This window comes from Schistocerca serialis, chromosome 4 (assembly GCF_023864345.2).
Source record: "Schistocerca serialis cubense isolate TAMUIC-IGC-003099 chromosome 4, iqSchSeri2.2, whole genome shotgun sequence".
NCBI classification, from domain to species: domain Eukaryota; kingdom Metazoa; phylum Arthropoda; class Insecta; order Orthoptera; family Acrididae; genus Schistocerca; species Schistocerca serialis.
This window is the reverse complement of record NC_064641.1, coordinates 347,456,361-347,476,924: the sequence shown is the minus strand read 5'-3', so window position 1 is coordinate 347,476,924 and position 20,564 is coordinate 347,456,361. Positions and strand designations below refer to the sequence as shown.

Sequence of the window (20,564 nt, the reverse complement as noted above, 5' to 3'; positions counted from 1 at the left end):
TTTCTTTTTGGAAATTTGGAAATTTGCGGTAAGGTCTTATGGGACCAGACTGCTGAGGTCATCGATCCCTAAGCCAACACAGTACTTAATCTAACTTAAACTAACTTACGCTATGGACAACACACACACCCATGCCCGAGGAAGGACTCGGACCTCCGACTGGGGAGCAGCACGGACCTTGAGAAGTCGCTCCAGACCGCGTGGCTACCCCGCACGGCAATTTCTTTTTCTTTTACTTTTTTTTACATTGAACATCGTTTATTTACTTATTTTCCTTTACTTTCATTTCTTATTTTTATTTGTTTACTTATTTTTGTCATTAATACACCGAGAATATCAGGAAACCGACGTCACGCGAGAAGGAGGGCGCAACAAAACTTCAGACCAATTGAGACTATCAACGTATAGTTATTCTAAGAAGAACATTCCGATGACCAGTGAATATATCGGTTCTAAGTGTGGAAGAGGCGGCGATCAGCTCTTCATGACAGAAACACCCCTTCTGTGGGTTGGGTTAAGAAAGACACTGCAAAGGAAATTAGAGAAAAATTGCCTGTATTTTGGATTGTCGACAACTGCACAAACAAGTAGTGCGCTGTGTGTCCGTAAATTCACTTCTCTGAGTTCGTCTTCGCTTGCGGGAAGTGTCCCGCGGCCATAAACAGGAGCTGTTGAGAAGGAATCTGATGAGGAGTACGGGTAACTAGGGACTACATCTGTCGCACCAATAACCAGACACCTCTCGCCGATCTGCTCACCAGGCGGTGCTCGCCTGTGTCCATAACAACACAGTCGACACAGTACGGGGTGACTGCGAGGTAAACCCTGAGAAGCCACGGCCGGCATACTTGCTTCCTATAGACAGTAAGGTACCATGCAGACTGGACGTCAGTGTCAACATAAAGAGCGTACGCCAATCGCCAAACGGCACGCCAGTCGACGTTGGGAAGCTTCCCCTAAACCACATTCGATGACCTGTGCTACTGAAGGAAACCAGAGATCATCTTCGTGGATGTCAACTGCGCTGGCAGCTCAGTTCAAGGAAAAAGTGACGGAAGTAAAAGAAGGGCGGTGGGACTTCCGAAAGATAGATAGGTGCTGAGAGAGAGTGTGGTGCAAGGGTCTCCAGCAATAGGCTGGTAAGGAACATAGCACTACGGTGCCGCAAAGGGCTACAGTTCTGTCAGGCACATGATACAGACCTAAACCGCCCATGCACAGCAGGAGGGTAAGGGTCTCGTACTTTATATTGAACAGCAAGCTGTGGCAACGAACCCAATGCCGCTAGCATGTGGCGCGCCATGGATGGCGGAATAGGAAATGTCTGTGCCATGTGGAGAATACGTGACGCCAGATATACATTTACGTATTTTGTGCGTTGCAGAAGATCGACAGCTCGCAGTTGAGAAAGTAGATGTCGGCAGTTAAGGGCAATTGTCCGCCGCAGATCACTTGCGAAATCGAGTCCTAAGCATCGGAGAGTACCAGCTACGCGCAAAGGAGCAGCGGTGTCCACAGGAAGCCCCACCTATAGAAAAGGCGCTGGATTTTCGGACGTTTAGGCAACTACCAGAATCTTCGCCGTAAGTGGTAACCCATTCCAGTGACTCCCTGACCTCAGCACTGCTCCGAAGAACGACGACGAGATCGTCTGCGTAAGCAGTGCAGCTGAAAACATGGTCACCGAGAGACATACCAGAGAGGCATTGACGGAAGCAGCATAGCAACCGTTCCACGGTGAATGCATACAATAGTGGAGAGAGCGAGCAGCCTTCACGCTCTCATCCAAGGATCGAGATGCGAGGAGTAAGATGCGCATTGTAGAGCACACGAGACGTGGCTCCATGAACGAGATGCATTACGACGTCGACAGTAGTATCAGAGTAGCCTATACTGCGGAGCACCCCTTCCAGGAAGTCGTGATCGACTCGATCGAACGCCTGACTGACGTCAAGAGCTGCAGAAGTCAAGGCATACGACGAGTATGAGCAAGAGCAATTATGTCCCTATAGTGGCAGAGGTTATTGCGGATGATATTGGCACGTCCCGTAGAAGTCTGATCCGGGGAAATCACGTACCGAGCTGTTCTTTTAAGCCGCCCAGCCAACAGCGGGATGAAGATCTTTGTATCGCTGTTGAGTATCGTCAAGGGGCGGTAATCGCATATCCGTGAGGTATCCCGAGGCTTGTGGATGGGACTGGGAAAACATTCGAGGAAACCGTTTGCAATCGGCACGAAAGGTGGCATAAGGTCCTGATAAATTACCGTCCACACTGGCGCCAGAAGAGGACGAAATGTCCGATAAAATTCCAGTAGGAGGCCGTCAGGGCGAGGCTACCTGTTCGGAGAACCCGCATGGATATCGTCATGGGTTTCGTCCTACGTGACGTTAGCGGTCAGATCCATCGTCGCATCCACGAGAACTGAGCCAAAGGAGATCCTGAGGCCGCCGTAATGTTGGCAGGACGGTGCCGTTGTTCAGAGTACAGCGTAACATAATGTGTATGGAGGGCAGATCCGATATTGGGTGTCAAAACGCTGCCCATTGTCAGTCTTAAGAGCATTAATGAAGTTCTTCCGACGGTTGCGTCGTTCCACTATGTCGTGATACATAAATGGATATTCTTGCGCTAACCCATCGTGTGTGCGCGCCCTCACCACAGCTCCTTCAAGGTGACGGCGAGAGAGGGATGTGAGCTTGCGTTGCCACGATTCACCATCGCCTGGCGTTCTAGCGAATACGGCATCATAGTACATTTCCGGAGAATGGTGAAACAGAATTCCTGGGTCCATCGCCGTGACGCCGCAACTTCCCTTCCGTAACCAATCAAGGCCTTGCGGAAGGCAGGCTTTGCACAGAGCACCCACCATGACCGGGCAGACTGACAGGCGTCACGGCGTCGACGACGAGCTGCCACGTGATCTCGATGAGCTGCCGGCAGTCGGATGAAGTAAGGGGGATAGCGTTCAGATTCCACGGTCCACGGCCTCGTCACCACCTTTGGCTGCAGAGACTCACGGCGCAGATTTATGCATCATGGTCAGAGAAAGCAGTGGTCTAGACTTTAGCAACCTGCTCCCCACTGACAACATGGCAATCGAGTCGGCTGGAAGAATGGCTAGTGAAATGCGTAAACCCCGGACTATTGCTTGAATCCTCTAGACTGAGGTGCTGGAGAATTGTCGCTAGCGCCGCGCACAGAGAGTGACGTGGTAGGTGGTCTTTGGGTGCGTGGATGCAGTTGAAATCTGCCTCCCATAAGCAATGCGTCCTGCCGATCCAGGAAGAGATGAGTGACTGTCTCTGAGTAGCAGAAGGAACGTTCATGGTGGCGACCCGAACCAGATGGTGCATAAAAGTTTACGATTCTGACGCAAGTAAATATGACAGCCACACCTTTGGCATCGAGGAGATAGGCAACTGAATCAGCGAGGATAGGGCCACGTAAAGGGATCGTCACCCCACTGCCAGTAGGGGAAGCATCAGAGACATGTCCTGTAAAACCATGGGGAGCGCAGGAAGTTGGAACATACATCTCCTGAAGGAGAGCTACGGCAACGTCCGCGACGTCAGCATATCATGGAGTAAAGCAAGTGGCGTACGTGACTGATACTGACGTTGACCATGGCTATGGGAAAAGTCTGGAAAGCCGACATAGTCACGAGGACAGGTGATTCAAACACAGGGGAAGCACAGAGAACTCGCTGTTAGGCCCCTATGGAAAGGCACATCACTTTGATGGGGAAGGAGCTGACCCCAGAAATGGGGGGGGGGGGGGGGAGGAGGGGGCATCCATTATTCTGTAAACCCCCAGAATGTCCATCCCCATCCTCAGCATCGACGTCGGCTGCCCAGGAGACAGACATTTCACTGGGCCGGATCAGTGGGAACATTATCAGAGGTGCGCCCACAGCTAGCGTCGGACACAGAAAGGGAGGCAAAGCCATGAGACGCAGGCGCGGGAAGGTCAGTGTCTGGAGGTGAACACTGTCTGGAGATGGAGGAGGAGAAGGACGTCGCGTTGTCAGATGTGAGGGCTTCAGAGGACAGCGCACCGTCAGTAGCAGGGTCCTCATCCTGTGCAGACTTCCGATGAGCGCAGTCATTACAAGGGGTACAACATTGTCTCTTCCGTTTCCTCGACGACCGTTCCCCGGTAACATGCTGTTCCGTGTCCAATGGCGGGCAGCTATTGTCCGACATGTGGTCAGATGGCAGAAAGGCGGAGGTAGCTCCATGATCAACAATCATGGGGTCGGGACAGACGTATCTGCTGACGGTCGTCGTTCAGGGTTGTAGGAGAGACAGGTGAAACGTCCATCGCGTCGTCGAGAGGGGGGCGTAGCAGGCAGCACCGCCGCAGAAGTATAAGACGGAGGTAACACAGCGGGCGCAGCAGGAAGAGCGACGTCCCCGATCGGCGTCTGACCCAGTCTACGTCGGAGACATTCAGAACAGACGTGGCCTTCCTGGCCACACCTGAACGGTTGCGCGGCTGGCCATCGTACATGACGACAGCCCTGCAGCCTGTAATGACCAAGTAGGAAGGCACGTGTTTCCGTAGTTCAATTTTTATCTGGCGGACACCACTGAGGACACAGTATGTTTCGATGTCTTCCACGTTTCTGCCACGTGACTGACGACGTTGCCGTAAGGTTTAAAAGCGGCCACCACGACGTCCGACCTTACTTCAAACGGGAGTTAGAAAGACCGCAATGTTCGGAAGCGAAAACAAGCATGATCAACCACGACAAAGTTAGGAAACTAATGCGAAAGCAAAGAGAGCTTCACTGCAAGTTTAAACGCACCCAAAACCTCTCAGACAAACAGAAGCTAACCGATGTCAAAGCTAGCGTAAGGAGGGCTATGCGTGAAGCGTTCAGCGAATTCGAAAGTAAAATTCTATGTACCGACTTGGCAGAAAATCCTAGGAAGTTCTGGTCTTACGTTAAATCAGTAAGTGGCTCGAAACAGCATATCCAGACACTCCGGGATGATGATGGCATTGAAACAGCGGATGACAGGCGTAAAGCTGAAATACTAAACACCTTTTTCCAAAGCTGTTACACAGAGGAAGACCGCACTGCAGTTCCTTCTCTAAATCCTCGCACAAACGAAAAAATGGCTGACATCGAAATAAGTGTCCAAGGAATAGAAAAGCAACTGGAATCACTCAACAGAGGAAAGTCCACTGGGCCTGACGGGATACCAATTCGATTCTACACAGAGTAGGTGAAAGAACTTGCCCCCTCCTAACAGCCGTGTACCGCAAGTCTCTACAGGAACCCAAGGTTCCAAATGATTGGAAAAGAGCACAGGTAGTCCCAGTCTTCAAGAAGGGTCGTCGAGCAGATGCGCAAAACTATAGACCTATATCTCTGACGTCGATCTGTAGTAGAATTTTAGAACATGTTTTTTGCTCGCGTATCATGTCGTTTCTGGAAATCCAGAATCTACTCTGTAGGAATCAACATGGATTCCGGAAACAGCGATCGTGTGAGACCCAGCTCGCTTTATTTGTTCATGAGACCCAGAAAATATTAGATACAGGCTCCCAGATAGATGCTATTTTCCTTGACTTCCGGAAGGCGTTCGATACAGTTCCGCACTGTCGCCTGATAAACAAAGTAAGAGCCTACGGAATATCAGACCAGCTGTGTGGCTGGATTGAAGAGTTTTTAGCAAACAGAACACAGCATGTTGTTCTCAGTGGAGACACGTCTACATCCGTTAAAGTAACCTCTGGCGGTCCACAGGGGTGTGTTATGGGACCACTGCTTTTCACAATATATAAAGATGACCTAGTTGATAGTGTCGGAAGTTCCATGCGGCTTTTCGCGGATGATGCTGTAGTAAACAGAGAAGTTGCAGCATTAGAAAATTGTAGCGAAATGCAGTAAGATCTGCAGCGGATAGGCACTTGGTGCAGGGAGTGGCAACTGACCCTTAACATAGATAAATGTAACGTATTGCGAATACATAGAAAGAAGGATCATTTATTGTGTGGTTATATGATAGCGGAACAAACACTGGTAGCAGTTACTTCACTAAGATATCTGGGAGTATGCGTGCGGAACGATTTGAAGTGAAATGATCATATAAAATTAATTGTTGGTAAGGTGGATACCAGGTTGAGACTCATTGGGAGAGTCCTTAGAAAATGTAGTCCATCAACAAAGGAGGTGGCTTACAAAACACTCGTTCGAGCTATACTTGAGTATTGCTCATCAATGTGGGATCCGTACCAGATTGGGTTGACAGGGAGATAGAGAAGATCCAAAGAAGAGCGGCGCGTTTCGTCACAGGGTTATTTGGTAATCGTGATAGCGTTACGGAGATGTTTAGCAAACTCCAGTGGCAGACTCTGCAAGAGAGGCGCTCTGCATCGCGGTGTAGCTTGCTCTCCATGTTTCGAGAAGGTGCGTTTCTGGATGAGGTATCGAATATATTGCTTCCCCCTACTTATACCTCCCGAGGAGATCACGAATGTAAAATTAGAGAGATTCGATTTCCGGCAGTCGTTCTTCCCGCGAACCATACGCGACTGGAACAGGAAAGGGAGGTAATGACAGTGGCACGTAAAGTGCCCTCCGCCACACACCGTTGGGTGGCTTGCGGAGTATAAATGTAGATGTAGATGTAGACAGTGTCAATATGTCCGTCAGAGTATCGGAACTTCAGATCGTTAGCGTGTCGCAGCACAACATCGGCGTACAGCACGTCATTTACCAGCCTGATGTACACAGGAGCACTGAGGATCGAAAAATGTATTCCGAGAACATCTTGCAGCGGGAGAGGCATTTCATCCAGTACAAAGCGTTCAACTTCATATGTCTTCGGTTGTTTGTTATCTATTGGAAAAGCAAATTTAATTTTGGCTTTGCGGGAAGAAAACGCCATGATGGTCAATGACGTCGGACTCTGAGACAGGCCACTACGTAGAAGTAAACAAACGCACGCTCGCTTGCATGAAGCATAACAGGCGAGACGCAAACTAGCCGTGCGGGCCTCACCGCAGCCAGAGGCCGACTGCCTTACCATTTGGCTATAGGGGAATGATTGAAGGTTATACCCTAACTTCCATAGGTCGACAACCTGTACTGGTACATCCATTATGTATATTCCCCTATTGGGGTAGATATTTTACTTGAAAGTCGCTTGCCCGGTGTCGGCGGATAAATACAGTATTACAGTGTCTGTTTATTCCAAATCAGGAGGCTATGTTCCTTCGGACATGCGTACTCCACACGTATTCCCTCAAACTGTTTTCCTCTTATAGGGGCTTACGTTTGATACTCCCAATCTCTATAATGAGACCACCACCTACGTTCGATATCAACGTGCAATATGCACTCATAGACAGCAGGTGCAAGTACTAGCAGTAAATCGTATACGTAATGCCGAAACTGGGCGATTTGTCTGACGTCTAGAAGAGCATGATCATTAAGTTTCTGGCCAATGGTGAAATTATCTCCGAAAAGGATGAATTTTAAACCGTTCACATGACGCCGTAGCTGAAGTATATCGAACATGGCAAAATAGACTTATCCAAAACCACGGAACGACAGCGGTGAGCGACGCTACAGATATGTGAACGGGGGAACAGATGTACTGCTGTTGAGCAACTGACGACCCAGATGAACCAAGGGGCTACCAACAGTGAACCCTCAAGAACCGATCAGCGTACATTGCTAAGAATGGACCTACGCAGCATGTACCTGGTTCACGGACCCGTGGTGAGTGCTATTCACCAGTGACGAAGGCTGGAATTTGCGCACCAGTAGCACAACTTAACGTCCACTAAGTGACGGCAGGTGGTCTTTTCCGATGACAGATAGCCCTTGCATGTACGGAGTGAAACGCCTGAAAGCAACAATCGTCGGAAGGGTAAAGTTCGGAGGAGGGAGCGTCATGGCCGGGGTAATGTTTTCGTGATCTCGTCATTCTGAAAGTTACAATGGATCAACAAAAGTACCACCTGTCCCTGGGTGCCAATTCTGACCCTACATGCCGTTTGTTTCTCCTAGGCAGAATGGTATCTACAGCTCTCAGTGTACGTACGTGATTCGAATAACACCAAGGTGAGTCTATGGTACTCCCCTGGTCACCAAACTCCATGGATTTAAACCCAGTCGAGAGTCTGTGGGACCACCTCGAGCGGGCTTCTCGTGCCATGATTCTCAACAAGCAACCTGCTCACAGCACTGGAGGTTGGGTCGGCTCCGCTTCCCTGTTGGTACCTCCAAGAACTGACTCTCTTCGCCGGTCTGTGTGGCCGAGTGGTTCTAGGCGCTACAGTCTGGAATCTTGCGACCGCTACGGTCGCAGGTTCTAATCCTCACTTTTTTATTTATTTATTTATTTTACTCTCTTCCTGCACGTCTCACAGCGGTCCGCGCTGCAAAAGGTGGTATCTCAGGCTTTCGGCGGGTGATCACATTAATGTGATTGGTCACTATAGTAGATTTCTTGTAGCGAGGAGTGACTTCTTTGTCTGTGTCATTCTGCTTCTTGTTTACTAATTGATTTGTCCATCATGTGTTATTCTGTTTCCCAGTTAGCATAATTCAATCATTTAGACAAAAATGGGACCCGCGCAATTTTGACTCAACGTTTGTCGGCAATCTCATTTCTCCTGCTCCTCAGTACTTCAGTCTTTCTTTAGTTTATTTGCCTAACCCTAACGTTCGTACGACTCCCAGTACCGTTGTATGAATTTCTGCTGTTTTTTTCCTATTATCTGCACTGTATTTCATAATTCCTAATAAATGGTTCTAAGGGTTGTAGGGGTGACTTACTAGATAAAGAGCAAAATGGAGACAGTGAGCTCTTGCCTGTGTGATCTGACCTGCGTGTCATTCCCTTTCAAGTAGTCATCGGTTTTTCCTCTAAGTAACCGAGGACGTCCACCTCGAAGTCGAGAATGTAACGTTTTCAGCGTGTAGGCGAGTTATTCGTATACGTAAGGCTGGCACTGAGAGGCTGTGTTGACCCAGGTCCGAGGGCGCGTCGTGTTCGGTACCAGCCAGCCAGGTGCAGAGAAAAGTAACGCCGCCAGAAATGGATAAATCCCAAAGCTGGGAATTTGGTCGGCTGTAGCTCGCACAGCTTTTCAGCAAGAGACAATGCTCCAAGACATGGCGGAGTGTCAGACAAGCTGAAAGATGACTTCTTACAGCCCTTACAGATTCGACAATAACTCACAGTCAAATATTAGTGTCAATCTGAATGCATCAAGGATCTCACAAAAATTAGGTGCATCAAACGACACAACAATATTTTCAATATCTTTAAGGCTACACAAGGCAATATTTCACAGCGGATAAAGATTTTCACGCTGAACATCTGAATTAAAAATTTTTAACGCTACATGCGATTTCAAAATTCGATATCTCAGATGATAGTATTTCACTGCAGCAGTCACCCTTAAAAGCTACGTATCTGCATTTTTATTTATTGCACGATGTCTTTCACATCTTTTCCATTATGCAGATATTTGTAAGAACATTGTATACGTCACAACTGCATAGTAAATGAATACAGCATGAATACCTCATATACTGCAATACTCATCTATTTACTTAATGAACAGTTCACTGTTTTTCCAGTAACTTTATTCAAATGTTGATTGCAAGTCTATAAAAAAACTGTGCTAATTTAAAGGTGGCCAATCGCATGCATTAGCGAAGGCCACAATTGAAAAGAGAACCAAAAGACTTTTCTGTCAAGAATGGATAAATAATTGTTTAAGCATAATTTAACAGCAGTACATTCTTATTTAACGTGAGTTAGTCTAATACTAGTCAATTTCTTTAGAAACAAACCTTTATTGGTAATTATTGTGAATGATCTGAGTCTGACTGGATATTTATAAACTTTCAGTTTTCAAATATTTTTATGATATATTAGTTTAGTCCAAGAAGACATAGGATTGAATCAAATCACGTCTCTCTAGATTACGTAAGACGTATTTTTGGTGTTGACGGCCTTCAGTCAATTTAAAAGCAGACAGTAGAGGAACACCGTGGGAGTCAAGTCGAGACTGGAACTTTTCTAGTGAAGAGCTCAAGGAAACCGTTCTGGCACTTTGTGTCGACTGCTGGTAGAAGGCAGTTCTGCCTAAGGTAGCGGGAGTGATTCAGTCCTATACGTGATTGATTTAGGGCAGTGAACGGCCGCTCCAACACCCTAAATTTTGAAAGGACTCTAACTCATGAGAGATCTGAATGTGCTCCAGAGTAGGAATCTAATGTTTTCCGGTCGTATTTTGGAACTGAGGATAGACAGAGTATCATTTACTAACCTTTGTGTCACGTGTCATAACTGGTAAATTATCATGTTAAACCCTGAACTGTTTAGAGCTGGTGATTATTTTGTGTATTGTGATAACGAAATGGACTTCGTTTTCTCGTATCTTCAACGATCATTTAGTTTGGGGATTTGGCTGCTATTCTTGTAATGCTCTCAAAGTAACTTTACGGCATTTGATAAGGGTATTTTCTGTCAGTATCTTAACTGGGTATCGTAGGAACGCTTCCCGTTTGTTCGAGACTTAATTCTCTGTCACTGACATCAATTACAGACGTCAGAATAGAACCCTCATTATTAAGTTATTCTTTTATTTCGTATTTGTATATATTTTATTAACTCGAAATTCTAGCCAGTACGATGACTACTTGACTGCAGGATCAAAACTACAGGTTATTATCTGAAGTGAATTAGTTGCGGGTCATGAAAGGAGACGTGCGTGGCTCGACCCTATGAGTACATCGAGCTATTCTTTTTAAACAAAACCGTGCGTAGCCCGAGTACCTAAAGTACGAATAACCAAAGGTAAAGGAAATTTGTGGTAAGTTCTACGGGACCAAACTACTGAGGTCATCGGTCCCTAAGCCTACACACTACTTACTCTACCGAGCGAGGTGGCGCAGTGGTTAGCACACTGGACTCGCATTCGGGAGGACGGCGGTTCAATCCCGTCTCCGGCCATTCTGATTTAGGTTTTCCGTGATTTCCCTAAATCGTTTCAGGCAAATGCCGGGATGGTTCCTTTGAAAGGGCACGGCCGATTTCCTTCCCAATCCTTCCCTAACCCGAGCTTGCGCTCCGTCTCTAATGACTTCGTTGTCGACGGGACGTTAAACACTAACCACCATCACCACTTACTCTAACTCAAACTAACTTACGGTAGGGACAACACACACACCCATGTGCAAGGGAGGACTCTAGCCTCCGACGGGGGCAGCCGCGCGAACCTTGACAAGCCCCCTCAGACCGCACGGCCAAGGTAAAGATGCAACTGGTTTGCTCGTATGGGATGCCAATTTGGAAGAACAAATACACTCAGCAGTAACCTTCAGGTACTGTCGAAAGGAGTACCCTCTTTGTCTGTGTTAGTCTGCTTCTTTCATCACGTTTGCCGCGGTGGTAGCCTCGCGGTCTGGAGCTTCTTGTCACGGTCAGTGCGGCTTCCACCGTCCTTAGGTTCGAGTCCTCCCTTGGGTATGGGTGTGTGTTTTGTGCAAAGTGTAAGTTAGATTAAGTTAGATTAAGTAGTGTGTAGGCTTAGGGACCGATGACCTCAGTAGTTTGCCCCCATAAGACCTTACCACAAATTTCCAAAATTTCATCGCATGTTATTCTGTTTCCCTAGCAGCATAATTCAGTCATTCGGACAACCATGAGACGCACATAATTTAATGTAACGTTTATCGCTGATTTCAATTCTCCTGTTCCTCAATGCTTCCGTCTTTCTTTGGTTTATTTGCCCAATCTTAGTGTTCTTAGTATTCCTGCCACCGTTGTATCATTTTCTGCTGTGTCTGCTATTATCTATAGTGTGTTTCATAATTCCCTATAATAGCTCCACGGGATGTAGTAGATAAACAACGCATTGGAGACAACGAGCTCTGACCTCTTCGCTCTACAGCCGTGGGCAGTGTTTCGAGCAGTTGTCGTCGGTTTCTGCTCTGCGTGACGAAAGAAGTCTGGCTCAAAGTCGAGAGTGCACCGAGTTCGTAGAGCACCACAGTCTAGACTCCTAGTTGCGAACGAGACACTTTCTAGCAGCCGTTTTCGTAGTTGGATGAAAATGATATGTGATGTCATAATTACAATAGGAACTGATTAGGAAGCCTTCCTCTCACTCTGTGTTCGTATTGCGTAGCGAGAGATTTATAAGTGAACCGATCTTCAAACTTATTTCATATCCAAGCGGTAGATTTCTGGACAAGCATTCCCTGTCAGAACTTTATCTTCTATGTCCCCCCTTTCAGCACCTAGAAGAATGTAACAAGAATTGTGAAACACACTGTATGTTAATCTAAACAGAAATCTGTATCTCCTTTGCACATCATTTACCAATGGCGCTGCCGTAGTGGTAACACAGGTTCCCGTCGGATCACCGAAGTTAAGCCCTTTGGGGCTGGGATGGCACCTGGATGGGTGACCATTCGGTCTGCCGAGCGCTGTCGGCAATAGGGACGCACTCAGCCCTGGTGAGGCGCACTAAGGAGCAGCTTGACTGAGGAGTAGCGGCTCCGGTCTCGTAAACTCACATATGGCAGGCAGAGCGCTGTGCTGACCACATGGCACTCCATATCCGCATCCGGTGACGCCTGTGGGTCAAGATGACAAGGCGGCCGATCGGTAACGTTGGGCCTTCATAGCCTGTCCGGGCGGAATTTTTTTAGTTCAGTTTCTACATCACATAACTCATTCCTTATTTGCTGTTATAGAATGTGGAAACTGAACCAATGCTTTTACAATAAACTGAGCTAGTGCATCTGCCTTCTCTGATTTTCTAGCTTTCTTATTAGCTTCAAGCCTCTTACACCCGCAGAGTGTTACCGTTTCGTTGGTTTCTAAATCTTCTTCTCGTGATCATCCCCTCCTTGGGAGTCAACTTCTGGACATCGGAATAAGCATCTAACTCAGAATTTCTTCCCAAGGAGATATCGTCCCGACAGTTTCAATTGCAGGCAATGCTTCTTTGAACACATTCTGCGTCTTAATGCAGTAGTTTCCTTTGGTTTTTGCGCTCTCATTCCATCGGTCATATTTGGTTCTTATCACTGAAAAGGCCGTTTCCCACCCCAAGGGCGAGAGGATGCCCTGAGGCTCCATCTCTCCGCCCTCTTTAACAACGGATTTTGCAGAAATGAAAAGTTTCCAAACTGCATGTTCGCTACTACCACTGCTGATGATATTTTCCCATATCTAATTAGTGTCTGGTATCGAATACAGGACCTAGATCATTTTGATTTGTCGTTTTACACACTACGCCTCTATCTTCTGCCGTAGAAGCCTGACAATAATCGCTTTCCACAACTGCGAGCCCATTAAAAAGAAAATAGTGCTACTCTGGACACAAAATATTGGTGCTTGTGTCACGTTATTTTTCTATACGTTCTTGATAGAATCAGCAATTACAAGTGTCTTATCTGAGATCTCTGGCAGCAAAGCTTGAACAGGTTTCATTATTCATTGTTACATACCTATTTCTTTATTTAACGACTGTGCCATAACAGTCACCAGCATTATTCCCGTGGCTTTTGTTTTAGCGTCTTAAGATATCCACTTCTGTCGCGATAACGGCAACTTTAGTCCTTTGTGTAAGAATTATCTTCAAACACTGAGTAAAAATATCCGTGTGCACAAATATATGCCGGCTGTTGTTAGTGTACCCTGATGTCCGTTTCTATTCACTCTGTTACACCATCGTTACGCAAAATTACGAGCGTTATTCAATAAGTAATGCAAAACTATTTTTTTTTCTGAGAGGAGTTTGGATTCATTCAGGATCCCGTCGGAGCCAACATGTTGGTGGTTCAGTAACCTCTTCCATTTTTGTCCGTAAGATTCGCCGTTTGACGCTACTTCCACATTTCGTTTTTTATATCTATAACAGAAAACTCATACGTCGTGAAAAGGAAGAAGGTGTAAAGCTTATAGCATACTATATTTCAGGTGCCGCACATGGAGACGAACTCTTATACTTATTTTCAAAGAACCCCTACATTTCAACATCTGGAGAGCTGCCAGCAAAGGATACTCAAGTCGTGAAGACGATGACTAAACTCTGGACAGACTTCGCTAGAACAGGGTACGTATGCAGTCATCTGAAGAGAAAAGAAAGAAAAAGAGAACCTGTAACTGACAGACAATACTATCTCGATAATCAAACAGTTCTGCCATGTATAATAGGAATCTGACCCATGAAAATGAAAAACATACGTTAGGATTTAATGCCCCAATACACAGAGGGTGGGCGTCAGTAAAAACACTGCATTTGTTAATACGTTGAAATTAGGTACACTGGAGCACATAAACTGTACAGTCATGACTCGATAGATTAAGAAACACTTCTCAAATTTTGGCACTGACAAACACTAGTTTCTTTCTCTTTCCTTCAACGATTAGTTTGCGCAAGAACCAACAACAAGAGACATCATCTCTTTTTAATTCACGTATGCATTGTCATCAGCCATAACAATACTTCGAGCCATGTTATATCTTCTATTTTGTGGATCTGTGTCACTTTTGTCCTCGTTATTCAACAACATTTCAAACTCAGTGCTGGAATTTTCTTATGAGATCTTCTTAGGATTTGACATTTTGTGGGCAGACACAACACGTGGCGAAGCCACGCGTACTGCCCTTCCCATTGCCACAAAAGAAAGAGAATAATATAAAATTAATTCACAAAATCCGATTGCCTATTCAAGATGCTGGTGAGATGACTGATACTGAACACGGACCTTTCAGTTGAGTAGTTAAAAAGTTCCTCATTTAAATAATTCAATTTGAGTATCAAAGTTAACTTTCCCCAACGAACAGACGACACCGATCAAGACACAAAGGAATTAAAAGCATTAGCTGGCGGAGGAAATTGATTTATACCAGTGGGGCAAGTCGAAAATTCGTGCCAGACCAGGAATCGAACCTGGGTCTTCTGCTAATGTTGCAGACGTGCTGACTGCTTCGCCATTCGGACACAGTGGTCACAACAACTGCACGGACAAGCCTAGCATGCCTCCCATCACACCCAAATTCTCAACTTATACCACAAATATCTGACGCACTGCCCCTTTTCGTTAGCCTCATTACTCGAGGCAACTCGCCGATTCCTACTTGGTGTGCATCTGCACTGAAGGGATCATTGGCCGTCATCGCCTAATATATATATATATATATATATATGTGTGTGTGTGTGTGTGTGTGTGTGTGTGTGTGTGTGTGTGTGTGTGTGTGTGTGGTGGGTGGGTGGGTGGGTGGTGTCTGTTCTTTCGGACATATTCGAAAGAAAAGATACCAAATATACACAAAACAAAAGTGATGTCACGCCTGCACGCCTACAAGATTGACTATCGAGGGGAGGGGGCTAAACGTTACTGCTGTGATATGTTTCATTAATATTAAAATCGCTCAAGATGGCTGGTTTTCTTAAAAATTGGAGCAACAGCGTTCAAATATGAACAGACGGCACGCGGTCGTCCTGGTATATCTGATCGTCGCGCGCTACGGAGAGTTGTAGCCCAAACTGGCCCGGTAAACAACCGTCAAACGGCCGAGTCGCGACTCCCAGTTCGGAACGTAAGTACTGTTAGCGCAGCCCCCCCACCCACACCCCTAACTCTCCACCTGTTGTCACATACGCTATGAATCTTGCTGTAAAACGTTTTAAGGTGATCATTCTACTCTGGTAGTGGGAAAGCAAACGTGGAATGTGAAGATAGGAATGGTTATGTATAAAGATAGTGTAAGTAGGCTGTTCAGGTTTCCTTATTGGTAACGCCACGTAGCGCTCTGTATGAAAATCACTGGCTGTGCTGTGTGCAGTCTGTGGCTGGTTTACATTGTTGTTGGCCATTGTAGTGTTGGGCAGTTATGAAACGTCCCCTTTTGAAAAATTATACTTGACTGTGCTTAAACTGTCACACAATATTTTTAGCGCAACGCAATCTGACTTTCAATAATCCCTACAAAAGAATGGCCCTGACTAACATTAACCTATATCTTTCACAAATCACTTACCTCACAAAAATCTTTGTTACTCGAACTACTGCAATATAGCGAGCGCCACTACTGCCAGCTTTTAAAAGATTCTAACTACTGAGGGCACTAACTACTGATAGGCATAGTTAGCAAATGAAAGATTTTGATAGAGAACAAATGATGTATTTACCTTAATAGTCATAATATATGTAGCAGTTCATGACATCCAGTCTTACAAATTTCAAAACTTCGCCATCTCTCTCCCCACATCCACCACTGCTGGCGGCTCGCCTCCAACTGCGCAACGCTACGCGCTGCTAACAGCCAACTGCCCAACACTACAATCGCCAACAACAATGTAAACCATCCACAGACTGCACACAGCACAGCCAGTGATTTTCATACAGAGCGCTACGTGGCGTTACCAATAAGAAAACCTAAACAGCCTACTTACAATAGTTCACCTGACGTTACAAATTACCTCCCTGATACACATAAAAGTATGTTCCCCATCCTCCTACGCTAAGCCACTGGTAACAAACCACCGAAGGCATCTGTCTATCCGTCTGGGTTGATCTAATACATAACTCCGAGTATTTATCACTTGCATACGATATTTTAGGGAAATAATACGGATTTACAAGTGCTTCGGTCAAGGATGCAACATATAATCATTTCCCAATCAAAAGAGTGATTATTCTAAGGAGTCGATGTGAAGGATTACGTGATTATCATTGTATGGTGGAAAAATCCATTGTTCTAAAAGTTTTAGGATGGATGAAAACTGATTTGCAAGATCACAGACTGATGCTTGTGATAGAGTGAGGAATAAATATGCAAGAATGGAGATGGATGTGTTGGAATCAGTCAAACATACGACTGATACTCCAGCGCTGAGATGGTATGGACGCGTCCGACGGATGGAAGAACAAAATTGGCCGCAGTGTTTGCTTAACTGGTCTCTGCCAGGGAGAAGGGGCCGACGCAGACCGAGGGCAGCGTGGATGGGAACCACAGCCAAAGCCATGGGGAAGACAAGGTTGGCAATTTGTGGCATCTGAGAACAGGCAACTGTTGATAGTGGGAACGCCTACTAAAGTAAGTGGAAGTATCTTCCTGGACCAATCCTATCCAATGTTAGGGAGTCTAAACTGTCACGGGGGTGTAGGACTTCGTTCTCCGACGGTTACTGGCAGCTAGGTGCCTGAGTTGTCTGCAAGTTACTGTTAGTTTATGTACTAATTGTTCGGGTCGGTATTCCCGTATGCGTCTTTGGAATCTTGAGCGAAATCGATAGAACTGTTATTAGTAACTGAGGGATGAGATCTCCGCCGTTGTGTGCTTACGGAACGTACGATGAAGAATGTGTTTTTTCTTGAATACTTCACTGCAGAATCGACGTATTTTGTTACAATAATGAGCTACAGTAAGTTTACTTACTCAGATTTTACCATAGTTATTTAGGAGTCTTAAGGCGAAGCCACACACTATTAATATAGGGGTGTACCAACAGTTTATTTGTTTAAATATTGTCTTTTGTATTTTCATCTGCCTGCCAAAGGTTACGTCGTTCACAAATGAGCTCTAGTATTAAAAGCGGGATGGCTGGGGAGTAGGAAGAGTTAATTTCTTATTGCCACAAAGAGAAAGAGTGGAGGGTAGAGCAGCGCTTGGCACTTAAACTGTTAGCAACGCGTATCTGCAGAGCGGTCAACTGACTTCCGTTAGCGAATGCCGGCGGTTTACGACGGGTTTGGCCTTATTAACGTGGACTGTATGTCACTCCCTGAATGCTTGATTTAGTAGCAGTGTCTTTTCTGACAGGAATCTGGTCGGTCGTGTCAGAAATGTTTACACAAACGTTGTTTAAATAGTGGAAATTTTCCTACAATTGCTTGGAAAGGATAGGGCACGGGCGTCGTGTTAGTTGTTCGATTTATTTCGGCTTCGGCCACGTGGTTATGTGCATATTTGTAGCACTGTGCGTTTCTCAAACATAGGAATTATAGAGCCAACTGGTGGCAAATAACTGTTTGGCACAGTTTACCTAGGTTTCGACGCCTACTAAGGGTGTCACCAGAATGAAATTTTGAGAAATCGTAATTTACATTGCGAGAAAGTAATGGCAGAATTTAGAGCAGCTGTGGTCAAGTCAAAAATAAAATACGTTCAAGCCTTGTCACGTATGCCTAGCTAGGAACAACGTCTGAGTGTGCTAATCGTTGTAAATATCGTATATATGGGCGTTTTGGTTGAAAGTCTTGGAAATCGGTAAAGCTGCAGAGCACATGGAGTTTTCCTACGACGTCACACCAGTGTTTTACATCATACATTTTATTGTAAGGGGCGCTAAAAAAGTTTCCCTTTGAGGGCATTACTGCAACGCGTATGCAAAGTCGCGTGCCTCCAATGTGGGTATATAAGCACTGACAAGTAGAGAAGGGATTAGTGTGGGAATCTTGTCTTTCCAACGTGAGTGCGGCAAAAGTGGAAAAGTGAACCACGGCGACGTTATGATCAAATGCGTCCAAAAGGGACCAACGTAACGTTTTTCTACTCTTGGTTGGCCAAGGACAAACACCGGTAGGCATCCATCTCCATTGGCGAATGAATAATGTCTATCAGTTGCAGAATGGAGCACCAAGTTCCGTTGTGGTCTTCATGACAATACAGGTCCTCACATCGCAAATGTCGTTGCGCGTAAGTGAGCCAACTGTAGACAACACCTTATAATCCTGATCGCTCCTTGTGCGATTATCATGCCTTCCGTTGCTTAAAGGAGGCCTTGAGTGGTTGATGATTCCTGTCAGACGAGGATATGCGGCAGGCAGTTACGAACTTCTTAACACAGCAAGTCACAGCAAGATAGTAATTTAGCCTCACACTGCATAGTCACATTGTGTTACACCATAAATTACATATTTGCAACTGTTTAGCATAATACGCCTTGACGTCATTAATTTAGGTATTCGCTGCATTGTCAAAGCGCACCACATCACATATTACGTTAATGTATGCAGCCATTTTACATAATATGCCGTGACGTAATTAATAAATATCTCGTAATACGTGCCACCATTATGCCGAGAGCATCATGACGTTGATGTGACATGATGTCGATGTGACGCAACACGACATCGATTCCTGTGACGTCGAGAGTAGTAGGACGAAACTCAGGCAATTGGAATAATAATAAATTTAATTTTTGGATTCCAAACAAATCTGATCCTCTCCCTATGATGTGCAGCACAAAACTTCCATCGATCAATCAACTGCTCTAGTTAAAGGATGTGGAGGGGGAGCGGTATTTTGTACCTTAATGGTCAAGAAAGAATTATGATGATAATGATGATGTTTGGTTTTCGGGGCGCTCAACTGCGCGATCATCAGCACCCGTACAAAGCCCCAATTTTTACACAGTCCAATCTAGTTACGAATGATGATGATTGCAATCTGGGTTCGCAGGACAGAACGGATCAGGTTGTGGAAAGGAGCCAAGATCAGTTACTGTTAGTTACACAAGAACACACAACTTTATTCCTCGAAAATCAATGTACAGTTTTCTCTTTAAAACAACAAGGATCAATTCACGGCTGACTGCCCAAGTAACTTCTCAATAATATAGTTTAAATATTTCCTGTTAGAACACAAGGATTTAGAGAAACGGCTGAAGGTCTTACTTAAGTAAAATTAAAATATCCTTAAATAATTCCTTTTAAGGCACCAGAATTTAGACAAACGGCTGAAGGCTTTACTTAAGTAAAATTAAAATATCTTCTCTGCTAAAGGTCCAAATAATATTTGAGATCAGCATAGGAAATTCTTTAATAGGCAAGCATTTACCAATTTCGGCTAAAAGCGATATCAATGAATATTTAAATTAATCCCTCGGCTGAAAGCCCAATCATATTTCAACATAATAAAAGGCAACCTTTAACGACAAGCATTTACACAGTACAACAGAAAACCATCTTAAGAAAACTTGAAATATCTTGACGGATAAGGCCCAAACAATTATTCAAAATAATTAAAGACAAATCTTAAGTTAAGCATTTACACAGTACGGCTGAAGGCCATTTTAAGAATTCAAGATAATTAAAGAGAAACCTTACAGACAGAGTTACACATTACGGCTAAAAGACACAAATTGAAAAAAAAAAACGCGGCTGAAGGCCTAAATACAGAGCAAAAAATAATTTTAAATAAAACACTGCTGGAGGCCTAGTCTTCAAATACTTCGGATAAGGCCCGGCTGAAGTCCATATACTAAACGTAGAACAGACAAAATTAATACGCGGCATAAGGCCTGGCACAGTACTTGCGACAAAAGAAAATCACAAGCACACACAGCAAAACAGTGGTGCTCAGAAGTGTTCCAAGGGTCGGCCTGCGTAGGAAACTCTAACAGCAGTTAGACAGGCGGGTGAGACAGGCAGCCAAGCGTAATACTAAATAATCGGGTAGCAGTACGACCTACGGGCGGCTGAAGAACCAACCAACACCCCAATCCTCGCTGCTCCGTCGCAACCGACCAACTGGCTACTGCAGTAAGCAGACAGCATTCAT

The 20,564-nt window shown here is 45.3% G+C and overlaps 1 protein-coding gene across 2 annotated transcripts in view; it reads left to right on the top strand.

Annotated features, from left to right (window-relative positions):
* The window catches only part of LOC126474110 (esterase FE4-like), a 111,996-nt gene that overhangs the window by 84,969 nt on the left and 6,463 nt on the right, over nt 1–20,564 (top strand). Inside the window, exon 9 of one of the 2 annotated variants that reach the window (XM_050101535.1) lies at nt 13,971–14,106. The exons of the other annotated variant lie outside the window; for it this stretch is intronic. Within the exon in view, the coding sequence (XP_049957492.1) occupies nt 13,971–14,106 (136 nt within the window). The remainder of the gene's footprint in view (nt 1–13,970; nt 14,107–20,564) is intronic. 2 annotated transcript variants of the gene reach the window in all.